The sequence below is a fragment of the Elgaria multicarinata genome, chromosome 1 (genome assembly GCF_023053635.1).
Source record: "Elgaria multicarinata webbii isolate HBS135686 ecotype San Diego chromosome 1, rElgMul1.1.pri, whole genome shotgun sequence".
Classification (NCBI taxonomy): Eukaryota; Metazoa; Chordata; class Lepidosauria; order Squamata; family Anguidae; genus Elgaria; species Elgaria multicarinata.
Window position 1 is genome coordinate 155,672,441 of NC_086171.1, and position 18,833 is coordinate 155,691,273.

General features: G+C 41.9%; 1 protein-coding gene across 7 annotated transcripts in view; it reads right to left on the minus strand.

The window, feature by feature from the left end:
- ST3GAL3 (ST3 beta-galactoside alpha-2,3-sialyltransferase 3) overlaps positions 1-18,833 on the minus strand; it is a 241,289-nt gene that overhangs the window by 86,276 nt on the left and 136,180 nt on the right. For all 7 annotated transcript variants that reach the window (XM_063140053.1, XM_063140029.1, XM_063140045.1 and 4 more), the window contains 2 exons: positions 16,175-16,269; positions 2,531-2,594 (listed from right to left, as the gene is read on the minus strand). In XM_063140053.1, the coding sequence (XP_062996123.1) occupies positions 2,531-2,594; positions 16,175-16,269 (159 nt within the window). The remainder of the gene's footprint in view (positions 1-2,530; positions 2,595-16,174; positions 16,270-18,833) is intronic.

The window sequence follows — 18,833 nt, forward strand, 5'->3', positions numbered from 1 at the left end:
AGTTGCTGGATTGAACCTGTTCTATTATGTAAAACTCCCTGTTGCTCTCCATAGCCTCCCATCTCTGTTCCTGCAGCCTTATTTCCTACCTACAAACATACTTCTTTGAACCTTTCATTTTTGTTTCTCTTCCACCAATCCAATCTCTGCCAAAAGTTCCCAGTGGCAGTAAATTTATCCCCATTTTCTGTTACGGCAGTGAGTTATTCCCATTTTTTTTCTAAGTTCTGAATGTGGATTATTTTCAGTGAGACACTCTAAATCCACTTACATTAGCTATAGAAACGTCAATGTATAAGAGAACATTTGGCAGACTATGGTGTGGCGCTGGGAAGCAGTACAGAGCTCAGTGGAAGAAAAGGAGAAAAAAAGAAGATACCAAGAACTTGGTGCCAAGCTAGCATTAATAGCAAGAATCTGGTGCTCAGTTCCACCATGTGCCACTAGGTTTGCTCACAATCACAAAACGGAGGTGTGTTCTACAAGACTCCTAAAAACCAAAAGGGTTTTAAAAACCAAATTTTAAAAACCAAAAGGGTTTAGACTCCTAAAAACCAAAACCAAAACTGGATGAGATGCAAAAACAAAGCATTACTCTCAAACATGCCAAAAGGAAACTTCTTTGAACCCAACATATTTCAGAGACAAAAGCTCCTTTGTCAGGGGCAGTCTTATAAAATGCAAATGTTGAAAACAGACTAAGCCAGATACAAATGTGGTGGCTACCTTTCATATACCATCAAGGCCAAAGGAAGTTGTCCATCATGGAGATGTAAAATTTCTGGAAATTTTGAGACCATGGGGGGGGGGAACACATTTCTGTCCCCCCTCCCCCAGTTTTAGAAAAATAGAAAAATAAGCAATACTTACTTTTAGTGCTTTTTACTGATCTAAAATGTTGTTGCCTTAAGACAGTCTTTCCCAACCTGGTGCCCTCCAGATGTTTTGGACCAACTCCCATTAACCTCAGGCACCAGGGCAAAACGAATGCTGGGCACTGTGGTCCAAAACATCTGGAGGGCACCAGGTTGGGGAGGGCAGCTTTAGGAACATAAAGCAGCCTTTCTGTTCCTAAAGTTATTTTATGCATAACTTACTTGTTATTACTTGTATTATTATATTTTAAATGTATTTTAAATGTAAACTCAGTTAATAAATTTGTCATTATTGTCTGAACAGATTAAAACTTCATTAAACTGCTACAGCATCAGAAACACATGACATTGTAGAACAAAGCCCAAATGGCCAAGAATGCATATTTACTGTCAAGAATGCACAATGGTGACTCTACTTACATGTTGAGAAATTGAGCATAAATATCCATCAGTAAAATATACTCTAGATCTATAGTTTTAGTAAGGAATGAAAGAAATAACTATGCTGGGAATCTTACAGAGAGGATTAAAAAATAATTCCACCAAAGCTTCTTTATTTCACCTCTCTAGTCTTTCTATAAAAATGTTCTTATTACATAGTTTTTAGAAATCATTTTGTGTGGTATTTGGTAACAATATATAATTGCCTTAAATTCCAAAAGAAAATATTTCAAAATCCAAAGCTGTTCAATTTTCCCATATTTTTTTTTTTAGAAAAAACAAAACAAAAATAGTCCTTGGGAAAAAACCTGGAACAAAATGGTTCCCCCCCCCCAGGCATTACATCTCTAGCCCGATGAAGGAAATTTTGATTCTGAAACATGTTGGGTACAAATAAAGACATTTCCCTTTGGTATATTTGAGAATACATTTTCTATTTGCATTTCGCCTATATTTAAGACTAGAACATAAGGATGAGCATGCACACATAAGCATATCTAAGTGCGTTGCACTGATGTGAATATGTGCATCAATAGTTCAATCCTGCCAGGGCCTGGCAAAAATTCCTATAATTGTTGAAAGAGAGCCAGTTATTTATTTTGAAATGTAAGCAATCAAGCAGATTGTGTTATCACTAAAAAAACCAAACCAAAACCCTGAAGCTCGCAAAAAAAACCTTGTTTCACAGTCACTGGCCATGGCTAGACCAGGCGATATGCCGGTGATCACTCCGGGATTATCCCTGTGCATCCACATGATCCCTCCCATGGCCAGGGATATCGGCAGGCCCTTTTTTTGCAGTTTTTTTGTGGCCTCCCGGCTCCTCACAAGTAACTGCTAGGATCCAGGAACTGTAGCTCAGGAGCTCTGTGCCCATCTGGGCTGGGAGGGCGAGGTTTTTTTTTTTTAAAAAAAAACACCTTACCTTTCCTTCAAGCGCTCGTGCGCTTCTTTTCCTTTTTTTTTGAAAAAAAACCAAAATGGCGGCCACGATGTCACATGCCACGTGTAGATGGGGGGGGCAATCTCACGATCATAAAATTGCGAGATCGTCGCCCTCCAACCCCTTCGTCTAGCCATGGCCACTATGGGTCCGAACAGGAACATCATAGACAGGTCCTCATTTTCTTCCACAGCAATCATAGAGACAGGCCATTAACAATGGCTAGCAGCTGCCATGACCTCCTTCAGACTCCCAACTAGTATCTACTCACCTGTCAAGGGCTGAAGTAAGGCGGTAATCTTTGGTTGCTGACAGGATGGCTTTGATCAGATTATCTGTAGAGAAAGGGCAGAATACATTTGAAAAGTCAGGCCATTTCAATATTTTCCATAGTAATAAGGATGACAGAGAAAGGCTTCAGGGACCAAGTAAATGATGAATGAGTTTGTATCAGTAGGCTTACAGTCCTGTGAAAAAGAAAGTACACCCTCTTGGAATTGTATGATTTTACATATCAGAACATAATAACAATAATCTGTTCCTTAGCAGGTCTAAAAATTAGGTAAATACAACCTCAGATGAACAACAACACATGACATATTACACCGTGTCATGATTTATTTAACAGAAATAAAGCCAAAATGGTGATAAGCCAATCCCTTCCCCGGAGTAACGGGGGTATCTCTCACCACCAAAGATGAATGCGGCGGAGTATGGGCGCCAGTTTCTGCCCTTGATTCCTGAGTTGCAGAGGTAGTTGCTGATTGCATTGTCATTGCTTGCAGAGCCTTTCTCCAGAGCATTGCTTTTAATCTATCGGTTCAGTTTTTTCTTGTTTGTTTAGAGAACGGTTGGCAATAGCGACAGGAGTCGGTTTTATGTCCCTCTCCAAGACACAATACACAGAGGGTATGCCCGTCTGAAGGTGGCAGCTTGCTACCACATTGGGTGCATTTGCGAAACGGGCCATACAAACAGGTTTGTATTAGCGAAGAAGATAGGATAATTATATACAGAAAGATAAAAGTTGAGGAATTTTGTGGTAATAAGCACGAAACTCAGCTGTAAAAGTGATTTTTCTTTAGAGAAGAAATCTGACAATGTAGCTGTGAGGCGGTCGAAGGAGAACTGGGGATTGGGCGGGAACCCTCCCAGACATGCGCACTATGGAGAGGGGGATGGTTCCCGCCAAAAATTATTCTCGGCTATAGAAGTCTTCAGATGGTAGCTCCGCGCAGGCCATATGTGTGATGCACAGAGACCACGAAGAAGAACTAAGAGTGGAGTTAACTGCATTAAAAACCTTTCAAAGGCTGAACAGAACAGAAAATTTTTAACAGCCTGACTAAAACTAAATAAAAAATGGGGCCAGTCTAACCTCCCAAGGGAGTGAGGCAGTTCTACAGTTCTGGCGCTGCCACAGAAAAGACCCTGTTTTCACCAATCTAGCATCCTAGCACGTTAGTATGTTCATCTAGAAACGCTGTGGATGTGACTTATCAGCAATTAATCTCTGTTTCTCAAGCAAGATATAGGCATGATACAAGAGCTTATTATAATCAAGGACTTCCAGGTGATACACAGCATGGCATTAAATGAGAAGCAGGGTGGGCTGAAGACATTTTGTATGCTCGGCAGAGGAGCAAATGGACCATCCCACCCCACCCCCAATGCTCATAACCCAAGACAAATCAATTATTTTGGTACCTGGTACCTGGAATCCCATAATTACTTCTCTACTGCTTGGCAGAAAAACACACAATAACAATGCGTTAAATAACTAAGGATTTGCTGCCTTTTCATCAGCTGCCAGAGGCAATCATCTCACTCTGCCTAATGTATGGCTGGCTCTAAGAAGAAGTACATGCACTGGAGCCTCCCCTCAATGCAGCCGTTATTTTTGCTTTTATCCTTTCCCAAAATAATGTTAACTCAACAACAACAACAACAGGCTTGGGATCCTATCCTAACAAAAACTGATGCCATCCACTACAAGTATGTATTGCTGAACAGATCATTCTTTTTTTTTTTTTTAGGTTTCCATATCTCATTTATGGAACAGGTTGGTCTAATAATAAGTTAACATAATAAGTCAGAACACACATTTTACTAAAATCTGCATAAATACTCTTCCTTAACTATACTGCTGCTCAAATGTTGTGGCCTACTTCCATTTCTGGCCTTGCCCACATTTTACTTTGATTCCACCCACTATTGACCTCATATCTGCCCACCTCTAGTATGGCTAACCCAAGAGAATTGCCCTGAGGGAATGCATCCCTTAACATATAAAAGGCCTCACCCCTGTCATAAAGGTTCTAAATAGCTGGTCCGTTTGTTAATTCTTGTATTTTGCATTTTCAGTGCCAGCTTCTATAAGTTAATGAATCAGGTGTGTGCTGTGGGGGCACCATAGAAAACTGAAAAACTAGGATATAAAAAACAATACCAATTCCTAAATAGTGCTCAGGGAGTAAAACTGCATAGATTTATGGCCTAGGTTGACTCCAGATCTCACATATGTTATTTAGTTTGAATCATTCGTGAGTAACTTGTCATTCGTGTCCCACAGTCTGCAGGGTTCGAATATGTGTATCTGAAGGTGGGTGCCCGGGATAGAATAGGGATTCTGTTGGTGTACCGTCCACCCTGCTGTTCAACAGTCTCCCTTCCTGAGCTAGCCAGGTTAGTTTCAGATTTGGTGTTGTTCTGGGGGATTTCAATATTCATGCTGAGGCTGCCCTGTCGGGAACAGCTCAGGACTTCATGTCCACCATGACAACTATGGGTCTGTCCCAAGTAGTATCTGGCCTCACCCATGTTGCTGGGCACACTTTGGACCTTGTTTTCTGTGCTGGATGGGGTGACAGGGATCTGAGAGTGGAGGAACTTTCTGTAGTTCCGTTGTCATGGACAGATCACTACCTGGTGGGGTTTAGACTTGCTGGCACTCGAAACCTCTGCAGGGGTGGAGGACCGATTAAGATGGTCCGCCCCAGGAGGCTGATGGATCCAAATGGTTTCCTGGTGGCTCTTGGGGATTTTCCTGTTGCCTAGGCAGGTGATTCTGTCGAAGCCCTGGTTGATCTCTGGAACAGGACAGAAACAGCTTTGGTCGCCTTGGTGGATGATCTTCGCCGGGAACTGGACAGGGGGAGTGTGTCCCTGCTGGTTCTGCTGGACCTCACAGCGGCGTTCGATACCATCGACCATGGTATCCTTCTGGGCCGCCTTGCTGCTAAGGGTCTTGGAGGTACTGTTGTACAGTGGCTCCATTCCTTCCTGGATGGACGGACCCAGAAGGTGGTATTGGGGGACTCCTGTTCGACTTCTTGGCTGTTGGCCTGTAGAGTCCCTCAGAACTCCGTTTTGTTTCCCATGCTATTTAACATATACATGAAACCATTGGGAGAGGTTATCCAGAGTTGTGGGGTACGGTTTCATCAATACGCTGATGACACCCAACTCTACTACTCCTTTCCACCCAATTCCAAGGAAGTGGTTTCTGTGCTAAACCGGTGTTTGTTGGCAGTAAAGGATTGGATGAGGGCGAACAAATTGAAGCTTAATCCAGATAAGACAGAGGTGTTCCTGGTCAGTTGAAAGGCAGATCAGGGAATAGGGATTCAGCTTGTGTTGGATGGGGTTACACTCCCCCTGAAGACACAGGTCTGCAGCTTGGGTGTACTTCTGTATTCAGCCCTGAGCCTGGATGCCCAGGTTTCGGCGGTGGCCAGGAGTTCATTTGCACAGTTAAAGCTACTGCTCCAGCTGCGCCCGTTCCTAGAGATGTTGCACCTGGCCACAGTGACACATGCCTTAGTTACATCCTGACTGGATTACTGTAACACGCTCTATGTGGGGCTGCCTTTGAAGAGTGTTCAGAAACTCTAGCTGGTTCAAAGAGCTGCAGCCAAATTGTTGACCGGGGCTGGTTACAGGGAGCACACAACTCCCCTCTTAAAACAGCTCCACTGGCTTCCAGTCTGTTTCCGGGCACAATTCAAAGTGCTGGTTATGACCTATAAAGCCCTATATGGCTCGGGTCCAGGTTATTTAAAAGAACGTATTCTCCCTTATGAGCCTGCCCATGCTTTGAGATCTTCTGGAGAAACTCTTCTTTCAGTCCCACCTTCTTCACAGGCGCACTTGGTGGGAACATGGGAGAGGGCCTTCTCGGTGGCTGCTCCAGTGCTCTGGAACTCTCTTCCCAGGGAAGCTAAGCTGGCTCCCTCCTTGATGGGCTTTCGGAAGCAGGCTAAAACCTTTTTGTTCCAGCAGGCCTTTGGAGAATAATCTGGCCCTCCATCTATGCCAATGTCTTATAATTTTGTTGTGCATTTTAAACGTTTATGGTTTTGTTCCCCCCCCCCCCAATGTATGTTTTAAACTTTGTAAGGCCGCCTTGAGGCCCAGCATTGGGCAAAAGGCGGGATACAAATAAATATAATAATAATAATATAATAACTTGGTAACTCACAAGATCTTACTCCAGCCTTCAAAATATGCAGCTTTGTAATAGGTCCAGCCACAGATACCACCCCAAATCCAAGCAAAACACTTGGCTCATCCTGCTGTACTTATCTAAAGCCAACATGCTTAGGCTGAGCAGGGATCCTGCCAGAGTTCTAAAACATAAGAGTTCCCCTCCAGGGAATGGTCATTCTCCCTTCTCCAGTGTAGTGCTCTCATTTCCCTTTTACATTACGGTTGGATAAACAAACACTGGGTTTAATGACTCAGCACCCATTTCTAGAGATCAACAACTATTGATGGATGTTGTGTTCCAAGCCAGTTTGGTCAGCTTGCCACATGAGTAATCTCCATCTAAGTTTACATTGTGTCTTTCATACAAAGTGTTTCAAAACAGTGTACAGTGAGAAAAAGTTAATCTTGGTTTTGTATCTTCCACTGGACTCTATTTGAAGAATTTGCTTGAGCTAAAGTGGTAAACACATTCACCTAAATTCTCTGGAAATGAACACCTAGCAGTGCTATGCACCTGCAATTAATATGACCTTACATGGGAGGCTTATGGAAAAGGTACATTAGACAAAGTGTATCAACACTATCAGGTGCTAGGAAAGCTGATCATATTTCCCCCAGAAAAAATCAAAATCAAATATGCCCATCCATTCACTCAAACCATTCGAACACAAGTGGTCTGGGTGCATGGATCACCCTGACCATTTTTATGTAGCACAAAATCAGTCTAGAAGCATTTAAATTGCATTCTAAACATGCAGACACTATGTGCTCTCATAACAAAATAGCAAAATAAAAATAAAAATGTAAGAATAAGAATTCTGAAGGTCTGAGAAATATACAAGTATTTTGCATCAGACAAAGAAGGAGAGTTAGATGGAGATATGGAAGGCGCACACATCTCGCATTTCTCCAAACAGTTCCTCCAAACACCAATACAGTTAAATCTGCAGTACAAACCTCAGACCTTTCATCAAAACAACTTCCACTCCTTCCAGGAATTGGCAATGGTAGCTGTCCCAAGTCTTGACTACCTAACCCAGCTTGACCAAGTCTTTGCAACTTGGGCTCTGGTTACCTGCTGCTGGACTTCCTCTCCTATAGGCCTTGTTCAGAACTGTGTGGGATCACGCTTTGCCAGAGCAGAACATTGCACACAAATGCAACTGTGGTGTCAGAATTTGTACTATGCCAGAACAACTTGCACAGAATTATACTGTGCCACACCATTCCTCTTTAAACAAGTGCATTTTGTCATGTGATGGTTCATTCTGGAACAAAGCCAATACAGAGATTAGGGGCATGGCTAGATGGGGCGATATCCCGGTGATCACCTCGGGATCCTGAGAGCAGGGAGGGACGATCCTTCCCTTTGCCCAGGATATCGCCCTACAGTTTAGTTCCGATTTTTCCGCAGTCTCGGGATGATCCCAAGACCGCGGAAGCTGGAACATGTGGCCCACCATCGCGGTTTTGTCTCAGCTCCTCATGAGTAACATTTTTTGCAGGAGCGCTCCTGCGCTCTTTTCGGATTAAAAAACACACACAAAATGGTGGTCGCAACATCCTCTTCTCCCTGGGACATCGCGTGCCGCGTGTAGATGAGGGCGACAATCTCACGATCATAAAATCGTGAGATCATCACCCTCCAGCCCCCTCGTCTAGCCATGCCCTAGAGCAAACAGCTGCTGAATGTTATAAATGGATAACATACTAAATAAAATGTAGCCTTTTTAATATATGTATTAAGTTTTACACTTAGCTTTAATCACTGAATAAGGAAAAAGAGTAGGGCCCAGCTTAGAATGAAACTACACTTAAGTAACTAATGGCACTTCTATGTGGAGGTTTTTGAAGTGATCAGATGTAGAGATGCAAAAGCACCCCTCTGCTCTCCCCAAAAGGAGTCAAGCTTTTGTAAGCATAAGTTTCCTGCTTGGGATTCTGTCACTTGCAGTCCTAGTCCCAGTCCTAGGCAGGAAAAGGCTCTTCATAAAGACCTTCACCTTCTCCTATCCTGCTCCAAGGTACATTTCTAAGACTTGGCACTGGGAAAATAGAGAGGCAGAGGCTGACAAGAAGAAGAGAAGCGCAGCACTGTAAGCACGGCTGTGCTCATCTTAATCCTGTTCACAAGCATTCCAATGGGGACGCTCAGTGATACGAGTGCCCCAGCCCAGCTGTTCACTACACCCCTAATCAGTTGTACTTGCAGCAAACATCTGTCCATCCACACATGCCAACACTTTCAGCTTGGACTGGTTTTCTATACTCCAGATGTGGCCAACTGTGGAACCAGTAACATGCATGCAGTTTTCATAGCTAGATGTACACTGCCAATGCAGGGTACACCTAACCTGTGTTGTACCTGCTTTGAGAGTTTAAACCTTCAGAGTTCCTAATTTAGCATGATAGCACTAAGCCAGGACCCAAGAAAATAGACAGATGAGTTCTAACACATGTGGATGGACATCAAAATTTGATATAGAGCAACATCCAGATGCAGTTATACATGGAACATACTTTTTCTTTTCTAATTCCTTAGAGGGCATATATATTTTTTATCCTCAGCCTTCTAGGATTTTTCTCAGGGGCATGCAAGCTATTTCTAGGGTCTTGAGTATTAGGAAAAACTTCAAAAGGGATTTCAAAGGAAATTTGGGTAGAAAATAGGCCTAGATATGTTGGCTCCAACTAAGACCTCATCCAGAATGCATACTTTTAGGTTCATCATTATTAAGAAAAGGGTAACTCTGAGATAAAAGACCTGCATTTATTTTTCCTTCTCTCCATGAATGGCAATTTTAGAATGCTGTATTTTCTCTTGGGAAGTTACAATCAGTATTCATGGCATTTTTATTCCATAGAGTAAAAAACATCTTTGAATACTGATTCCACAACACTCATGCTACAATAAAACTAGTCTTTAATAATACTGGGTTACTTTCTATGTTCCCCCAACCAAAAAGGCTTTTTGTCTAGTGGAAGAGCTGCAGATGACCCCCTTTCAGACACACACACACACACACACACACACACACACACACACACAGAGGGAGGGAGAGAGAGAGAGAGAGAGAGGCTGCGTTGAGATGATCACAGCAGGGGAAGAAGCCATTGTGGCTGTTCCTCCCACAGCATGTGCCATGTGCACGAACACCAGTTGCATTATTCTCTGGACTGCAGTGCTGCCTGAACCCAGCATGTGGGGCATCAGGGGACAGTCTACAACTTCTACTGCACATTGTGAGTTGTAGGGTGGGTATGAAGCCCCTCCTGCCATACTATGCACTGGGTTCACTGCAATGTGGGGAATAATCCAAATGGAAGTTGCACACACGGGGTGGGGTGAACAGCCATGATGGCTTCTTCCCCGATAGCGATAGTCCAAACCCAGTCACAGAGTATTATAAAGTAGGTTTAAAAAAAATACTCCAAAAAAAGAAGAAGGTCAAACTGCACAATTTTCTCTTAAAAGGGAGAGGTGGAGAGATACTGTGTTGAAGGAAGCTGTTAATACACGGAGAGATAGCTAACATTAGCATGTGTGTGTTGGACACAAAAGATACAGAAAGGGTTTTTCAAATGCCCTCTGGCATTCTAGAAAAAGTACCAGAAAAGGCTGAAATATTCTTTTTAAAGGCCAAAAGGGTAGGAACCTACCAGAGCAATCACATTGGGTAGGTTCGCATGTCATGTTAAGCCACCCTACGAATAAGCAACACAATATGGGGTGTTCAGAGAACAACCCACTTTACACCCGACAGACATTTGGGCTTGCTGTGGCTTGTTCTCCCCCTCCTTCTCTCTCAGTACTCCAGTCGGCTCTGACCTGCATCCCAGGAGCACAATCTGTGTCCTGCGATGCTTTGCTACCTCACTCAGTTTTTGGAAAGTTTTGCTATCACTCTCCCACCCTGTTCCTGCTGATATCTGCATGACTTTCTAATAGAAACTGCTGCTTGTTTCACTCATCTAGTCTCTCTTCCCCTCTTGCCTCTCTGAAGACATTTCCACACTTGCTCTGCTTTCTGACTACACAGATAGTGGTTTGTGTTGCGGCCACCACACCCACCCCAGGCCCATTAGCGAAGTTGCTTTTACTCATCCTCCCTCCTGTCCTTTTTGCCTCAGTCAGGGAAATCTCATTGAGCTCATGCCACCAAGTTTTCCGCACCCTGCCCCACACACTCCTACCCTACTGCCTGACTTTTCAAGCAGTTTTTCTACTGAAGCCTCCCTCTTCCCTCCCTCCTCTCTGGAGGCAGGATAACAAGACCCTCCAAGAGCGCTGTGCAGATTACACACAACTAGCTCACCTGGGCAAGAAAAAACTGCTTTGCTAACAAGTGAAGAGGTGAAAATTATGGGAGGTGATGAAGGACCCTTCCAAGAAAGGAGGGAGGGTGCAAGCTGCTGCAGCACAATAAGTTGCTAGGCAGACTTCGGTAAGTAAGACAGCTTACAAAGAGAGAAGTGGCAGTATTTTTGGCTGTTCTTGATCTGGTGGCACTTTCCAACAAGCCATAACGAAATTGCTTTCCCAGGTTTGGACAACACGACAAACCTAGAACAAGCCATGGGTTTTCAGGGTGGCTTGTTGGCAAAAGATAACCCACCCTGCATGAAGAGATCTGGGTTCAGATGATATGATATGATAACCCATTGTGTCTAGTTACCCATGATGGGTTGTTGTGTTATACGAACCCAGTCACTTGACTCTTGTGTGTGTGTGGGGGGGAATAGGAAGAGAAGGGACATTCTTCTTCTCATTGCTCTTAGAATAGAAGGAACTGGAACGTAACAAGCAGAAACAAATGTTTACTTGTTGTAGAAAAGCTCCACTCTTCTACTTCAGAGATACAACAGGCTGGCTCTCTGTGTGATCATTGCTTGCCTAATTCTCTAATATTTACTTTTTCTCCCCCAGAAACCCACAAATTTCAAGCTCAAGTCAAGATTCAACTACAAAAGGCCATAGAACGCATGCAATGAAATGTTGCCCTTGCGTTTTCCAGTCTTCTGGAGCAGAGCAAGTAACATATCATAGTAACAAAGTTCTTCGAATATATAATCTAGTAACTTTCTGGCTAAGGCCAAAGAAACAGCCATCTTTCTACAGGAAAATGGAAGCCATTAGGCCATGGGTATAATCCTCCACATGATGAACTACTCTGATCAATTCATGTCTTAAAGAGGAAGGGAAAGCAGGGATGGAAATCTGAACACATGTGTCACTTTAATGTCAAAATAGCTAGATGCAAGCCTGTTAGCTAAAATCTGAATACCCCTCCTAAGCCAGTCTCTAAGGCAGATTCATGTTTGATATTACCAATGTCAAGTTCAGCGGTCCCAACCTTGAGTCCCCAGATTTTGGACTATAACTCCCATCCATGACCATTGGTTGGTAGTATAGTATAACATAATCTGAGGACCTATGGTTGGAAAACACTGGTCTAGATGGTTTGAGTTTTTAGCTTCAGTCTAGCAGAGAAGCAACTGGGTTTTGATCAAAATTTAGTTGTGAATATGGAATTTTGCCTCCAGTTGATATAAGCAAAGCTAAAACCCAGACTTAACAAAAGCTGAACCCATTGTGTGTACAGAATTTCCCTCCCATGCTGCAAGCAGTTCAACGCATATGCAGAAATATCCAGTACTGGAGTAATATCAGTGGAAAAAGCTGTTTTTGAGTGTATAGCATTTCCTCCTGTACCAGTGTACTGTAATGTTATGTCAGCACAGGAGGATGCTATACTTGCACAATGCAGCCTACAACTTCCTTAGGCAGCCAAAACCACCTTAATCTCCTTCAATGCTAAACTAAATATTCCTTGCCTTTAGGCACCTCTGGCAAAATGCACTTTGCCTTAATCCCATGGCACACATTCATATGAACAGTATAGGTTAATCTGAAGAGAGTTTATCATGTACAACCCTCTGCCTTAAGGGTTAAGGCAGAGGGTTGGGCTAGAACAGATGACGTCCCTTCACTACTGTTTTCAAAGCAGGTGAAGAAGTACCCCAAACCTATTCCAGATGGCAAGAGATCCATTTATGAAAGAGAGGGAATGGAAACCCCCATCATTTTGGTGTATGATGGCTAACATAACATAGCAACCTCAAAAAATGTCAGTCAACGCAGGAAGTGGCAGAGGGAGTGAAAATGGGTGAGAACTCCTTCTCACAAAACTTCAGCTCCTCCAGGCACAGATCTGGGCAGGAAGCCAAGAAGGAGGTGTAAAGACAAATAGTTTGGTTCAGTGCAAATTTGAATTTTAATGTCAGCATGCATCTGTATTTTATCAGCAGAGATAAAGTAATATTTATGTCAGTATGCCAGATGTGAAAAGAAGCTGCTATGAAACTAGAGGAATGTCTAGGGAAGGGAATGGCACAGAATGTGTTTGGTAGTGCTCAGATGTGTGTGTTTCAGAATACCCTGGAGGTCAATACTTCCAACTATGCATGCACAGCTTTCCACAATGCAGAGCTCATAAAAGGAAATGGACAACACTGACTCAGGCCTTCTCTGATGTAACATATGCTTCCACAGGAATGCTCCTGGAATAATTCCTATAGAGGCATATATGTGAAAAATGTTAAGTTGAAACTGATCATCTACACAGATTTTTCCAGGATAATCCCATAAGCAATCCTAAGAGCAAGAGACAACAAAAGAAGGGGTTTTTGTTTGCTTGTCTTTTACGTTTTGCTCAATTCACACAGGTAAAGAATTCTAATACAATATATCCATAAGCATGTTTTCGTAGACATCATTCTGAAGGTACTGCAATAGAGGCAAATATTTCTTGGGAACTCAAATTATTCTCTCCAGTGGCATCAAAAGATAAATATCTCTACAGTCAATAAAACAAATGATTAGACTTAAGAGCCAATGTGTTGCTCCAAATGAAGCATCACAGAGCATCTCTCCAAATGGGACACAGGGAATCCACTTCAGCAAGCAGGTGGCAACAGTCAGTAAGGTGCTTTAAAAATGTAATTGAAGCAATTGTATTTAAATGTGTTTTGTTGTTTTATTCTATTTTAAATTGTTTTTGTAAGCTGCCTTGAGAGCCATTTTTGTAGAAAGGTGGGGTATAAATCAAACCAAATAAATAAATAATAACACAAAACCATCAATAAATAGCCAGAAGAGGTAATACAATGGACCCAGTGGAACTGAGAGTAAAATACAGGGCCACAGTATCTCTCCTAACATAAAAGGCATGTTGGTTTCTCTTTCATTTAAACCGTATCTAGCAACAAATCTTTTTAATTGAGACTTGCCAGAGTTCCCCTCAAATCTCTGTGAATGATGCTTGGGGAGCATTTGGATTCATGACCTGAATAAGCATCCAATGTAAGCACAGAAAACATTTTTCATCAAACGTTGGAAAAGAAAAGAAAAAACTCCAAGGATTAAGAATAGTAATTGCTGACCTCTGTTGCTTATCTCCAATTGTGATTTGGCAGGTAAAAATCATCCTGGTATGTTTTTCTGTTTCCAGAATTATTACTTTGTAGCTCACCAAACCTAAGTGTCTTTATTAAAACATATTCTATTATGGATAGTATTTATCTGTTTGCTGGCCAGGTTTCTGCAATATAGGGTCTCTGCACTGATTAACAGTAGAAGAACTTTATTTCTTTTGCTTTTGAGTTTTTGCATGCTACATTTAGGTACAGAACTTGTGAAATTTTAGATATACAGTTATATTCAAATGCTGTGTGCAATTCAGCCATGTAATTTAGTAACTGGAACATATGGCTGACAAAGCATAAGGCCTAATCCCACCTAGACCCAACCTCTCCACCAAAGATCTGCAATGAAATTTCATTCTAAGAAATTTCTGGGTTCTACGATCTACTTACATAATGAATAGAATGAAACTGCTTGGTACAACAATTTGGAATTGTGAAAAGAAACTGTGCAGACTATGTAGATCGCAGCCAGGATGATCCAAAGTTGACTGAACAAAGCAAATTAATCCCCATGCCAATTCAAAGCAAACAGCTGGCAAACTGACTGAAGCTCCTGAACTTTTACATCAAGCACATCCCATGATGTGCACTAAGCTGTGCAACTCCCTTGACAAAGGCTTGGGTCTTCAGGAAGGATCAAAGCTGACCTCTGATGCCAAACTGGCACATCCTTCTCTTGCAAATTGCTCAATCTCTCAGGCTGCTGTGGTTCTGGCAGCCATCAGTACCTTCTTCTTGTAGTCCTGTTTCAACCAGCATCAGACTAGCCCTGACTGAAGACCTTAATGAAGTGCTGATCCCATCATCAAGCCACTATTATTCATCTCCAATGCATCCCCTGGGATAAACAAAAAAGGCTGATGCAAGAATTCCCAGTGATGTGTGTGATGCGAGAGAGGTGCCATTTGCCTCTCTCACGCTCTTGGCCTGTCAGCACAGCCATTAGGCACACCGGTTTACTGAGAGTAATAATTCTTCCCTCCCACATGTACAAACTGCTTTAGACTGAATCCTGGCACAATGTTCTGTCCCATGAGGGCATTAAACAATCCATTCAGCTGTTTTGCTCCCAATGCTTCAGCTCCTAGCCATTTGAGTAATGACAGTTCCTCTTTTTAACTGAAGAAAATCCAACATAAAATCCTAGATTTACATCACACCATGATGGTGACACAAGCTGGCAGCAGCCTTGAAATGAAAAGGAAAGATTGCCAGAGATGTTCAGTCATCCTAATCTGAGTTTCTTTATTTTGATGATGCTTGGAAGAAGAACTGACCACTTGACTTCTAGGTCTAAAACAACCTAGTGCCTGTATTCCTCTTTATTTCTTCACACCTTGGTAGCTGGTAGACAAGGGATGGTGCAACCATCTAGTAGTCAATGAAGCATTCTGGTTTCCATCACCACTTATAATGGCTTCTGTAGCTACTCTTTCTGGACAGTTTACACAGCTGTATTTAATCATCAGCTTCACTAGAAAGGAAGCATCTCCAATGGGAAGGGAAGAATTATGTACAGACCCTAAAGTACCTACATAGACTAAAACATGCCAGGTTCATGCTTCTAAGACCCTCCACTCATTAGGACAACTAATGCCACTATATACGTAATATTTATTTATTTATTGCATATTTCTATACCACCCAATAGCCAAAGCTCTCTGGGCGGTAATAAAATGCATTGCCTCACGTAGAGCTATCAAATTTATTTACACTCAGTTCTGTCTCTATTTGCCATGTGTAGACAGATATCATGGTGAAATTGCACCACTTCCCCCCACACCATTGTAATGAAATCACATTTAACAAGCAGACCTCAAGGACACAACTTTGCACCCAGCACCATGATCAGAACTCGAGGCAGTTTCTACTTTTGAACCTTGATAGGTTCGTAATAATCCCATGTAAAATGAGCTTGCAAGACACTATAATTTTATCCTACCTTGTCCTTTAATTCCAAAAGGAGGTACAAAATCCCGGATCCTTGCCCACTTTTTGAAGGAATCATCCAAAAACATTGGTGCTGGCTTGGAGAACCTGAAAAACACAATAAAGCACGAACTTCTGAAAAAGAGTAAACTTAAGAGGAAGGATTTTACTTCCTAAATGCAGATTGTAAAAAATACGGAGCCAGCAATGATGGGGGTGGGGGGCAGTCACACAAACAGAAGACAAGAATCAGGAAGAAATTGTAGCTCTGTGAATCTCAGGAATGCTCCAGAAAATGGTTCAAAAAGCATTTAACCTATGTCACATATACAGCTCAGAGTTCATGAGGATAGCACTCACTTGCCCTACTAATAGCAACATAGAGACCAAAAGCACACAGTTCAGGTCTTGGACCAGAAGTTCTAGCAAAGTGTGATAGTCTCTCAAGTGAAGTTTGGATACAAATGGGGGAATACCATCCAGTTGTATCAGGACAAGTTACAAGCCAAATCGTAAGGAAGTTACTGTTTCCAAACTAAATATGGCTGAGAATTCAGAAATGGTGTAGTACAGTGGCAAAGAGAGCAAACCCACACATCAGTAAGTTCTCAGTGCAAAGTTCACCTCTGTCATGGATCCACTAGGTAGCCATAGGCAAGCTACTCCTTCTCAACCTTCCATCTCATATTACATATAATGCTATTCATTCACCTTACAGGGTTGTTGCAAGGACTTCAACAAAATAATGCACATGAAGCACTTTGAATACTGAGAGGCACTATACAAATGCATAGTACTATCGTTAATGTCAGTCAAAACAGGAAAAGTGGGAAATCTGCCACACAGTGAAAAGTTACCATTAATAGATATATTTTTCTTTTGAGAATTATTTAGTATAGCTAATAATTTGATTTTAATTTTATTATTCGTCAATCAGGCCAGGTTTCAAAAATGCAAAACTGATTTTTAAAAGTGCACATGGGATTCAGAAGTTAAAAATACTGCATACCAAGTTGGCTGAGGTAGAATATGTACAGAATGGGTCTATAAAGCTTATAAACAATATCTATAGTCTCCAAGATCAGATTTCTAAAATAAACACACACACAACTTATTTGCTTTGGCACTGCAATGAACTCCACTTGTTTCATGCTCAACCACATTCAATATTAAACAGACACCTACTAAATTAGCAGACACAAGAGTAAGAGATTTACCAGTGCAGCGGCTGGTAAGAAAAATACAAAACTTTACAAGAACCCCTCAACAGTGCTCGCATCCACTTCAGTAGATACAACTTATATGAAGTGCAAGAAAAGCTAATTTTTAGAGTGGTACCAGTTCACATATTTTGGCTACGTTGTACTTTTTTCAAGGTAAAAAGGCTATTTATTTATTTAATCGATTTATATCTCACGTCATCAAAAAGCTTTTTAAAGCTAAAAAGCTTTTCTGATGCATTCTCATGATTATTGTTAGTAAAGCATTTTTGTTTGCTTTCCTCTCACCCACCCACCCCTATTCATCTCAGGTTCCATTTGACTTTCTTTGTTGGCTATTCCGTGAGGATATTTTGGTTGGTTGCCCTAATCTTGGAACAACCCATATCTGGGCACAGCCAGTACCGGAACTGTAGCCACACTATCAACAGTAGATTGACTCTTTTAGATGAATCTAGCAACACTCTTAAGATCTGGTTCTTGGCTGAATCAAGATCTTGCCTGCTTGTTTATTCACAGGAGTAGGCCATTTGATGTCTAGAAAGGAAGACAGCTCTTTTTCTTTTGTGACATAAACTTAAGTGTCTCGGACTGAATTGTACTATCCGAGCAGACCAGCATTTAGCCAAGTAACTAGAATAATTCATTCTCCTTATTCTTTTGAATATATTCTGAGGAAGAAAATGCCCAGCAAAGCCAGCTGTCACACAGATGCCTGGCTTCAAGGGCCAAAAAGCACACTGAAGTTTAAAACTCAAAACAAAGCCAATTCAGTGTGTTTTTTTGCTATGGAAACATGTCTCTATTTACAGAGGGTCCTCCTTCATGGATCCTCAGGAAAACTGTTGGAAGCAACACGTTTAAGATATTTATGAGGAGAAACAACAACAGTGTCTGAATTTAATATATGGCTCACATATTTTCAAACTAGTGCTTGAGAAAGAAGGGAAACAGAGATTTGTTCTGATCAGGTCCAAATAACGCATTGTGTATTTTGCCATGTGAGTGGGTGAGTGAGTACCACTTTGAATAACATTCACTGGATTTGTTCCAAAGCTTGTTTTTCAGAGATTTATGGCTATGAAGGAGAAATGTCCTTCAGACCCCAGTTTGACCCAAAAGCTATTTCTGTTTAGACTTTCATGCAAGAGCCAACTCCCTCTGCCAAGTATCAGAGTAACTATTTGACTGCACCCTGCCATAACTGCACGAAGAACTAGGGATAAGAGCAGCTCTTGATGGGTTGCAGGCATAGGCAACCTGGTACCCTTCTGATATTTTGGACCTAAGCTCCCACAATGTCTGACCATTGGCAATGTTGGCTGGGGCTGATAGGAGTTGTAGTCCAAAACATCTGAACGGCACTGGGTTTCCTACCCCTGGTTCAGAGTATCAGATATACACTTTAACTTGCAGCCACAATCTGTCTAAGTTTTGGCAATGTCTTGATTA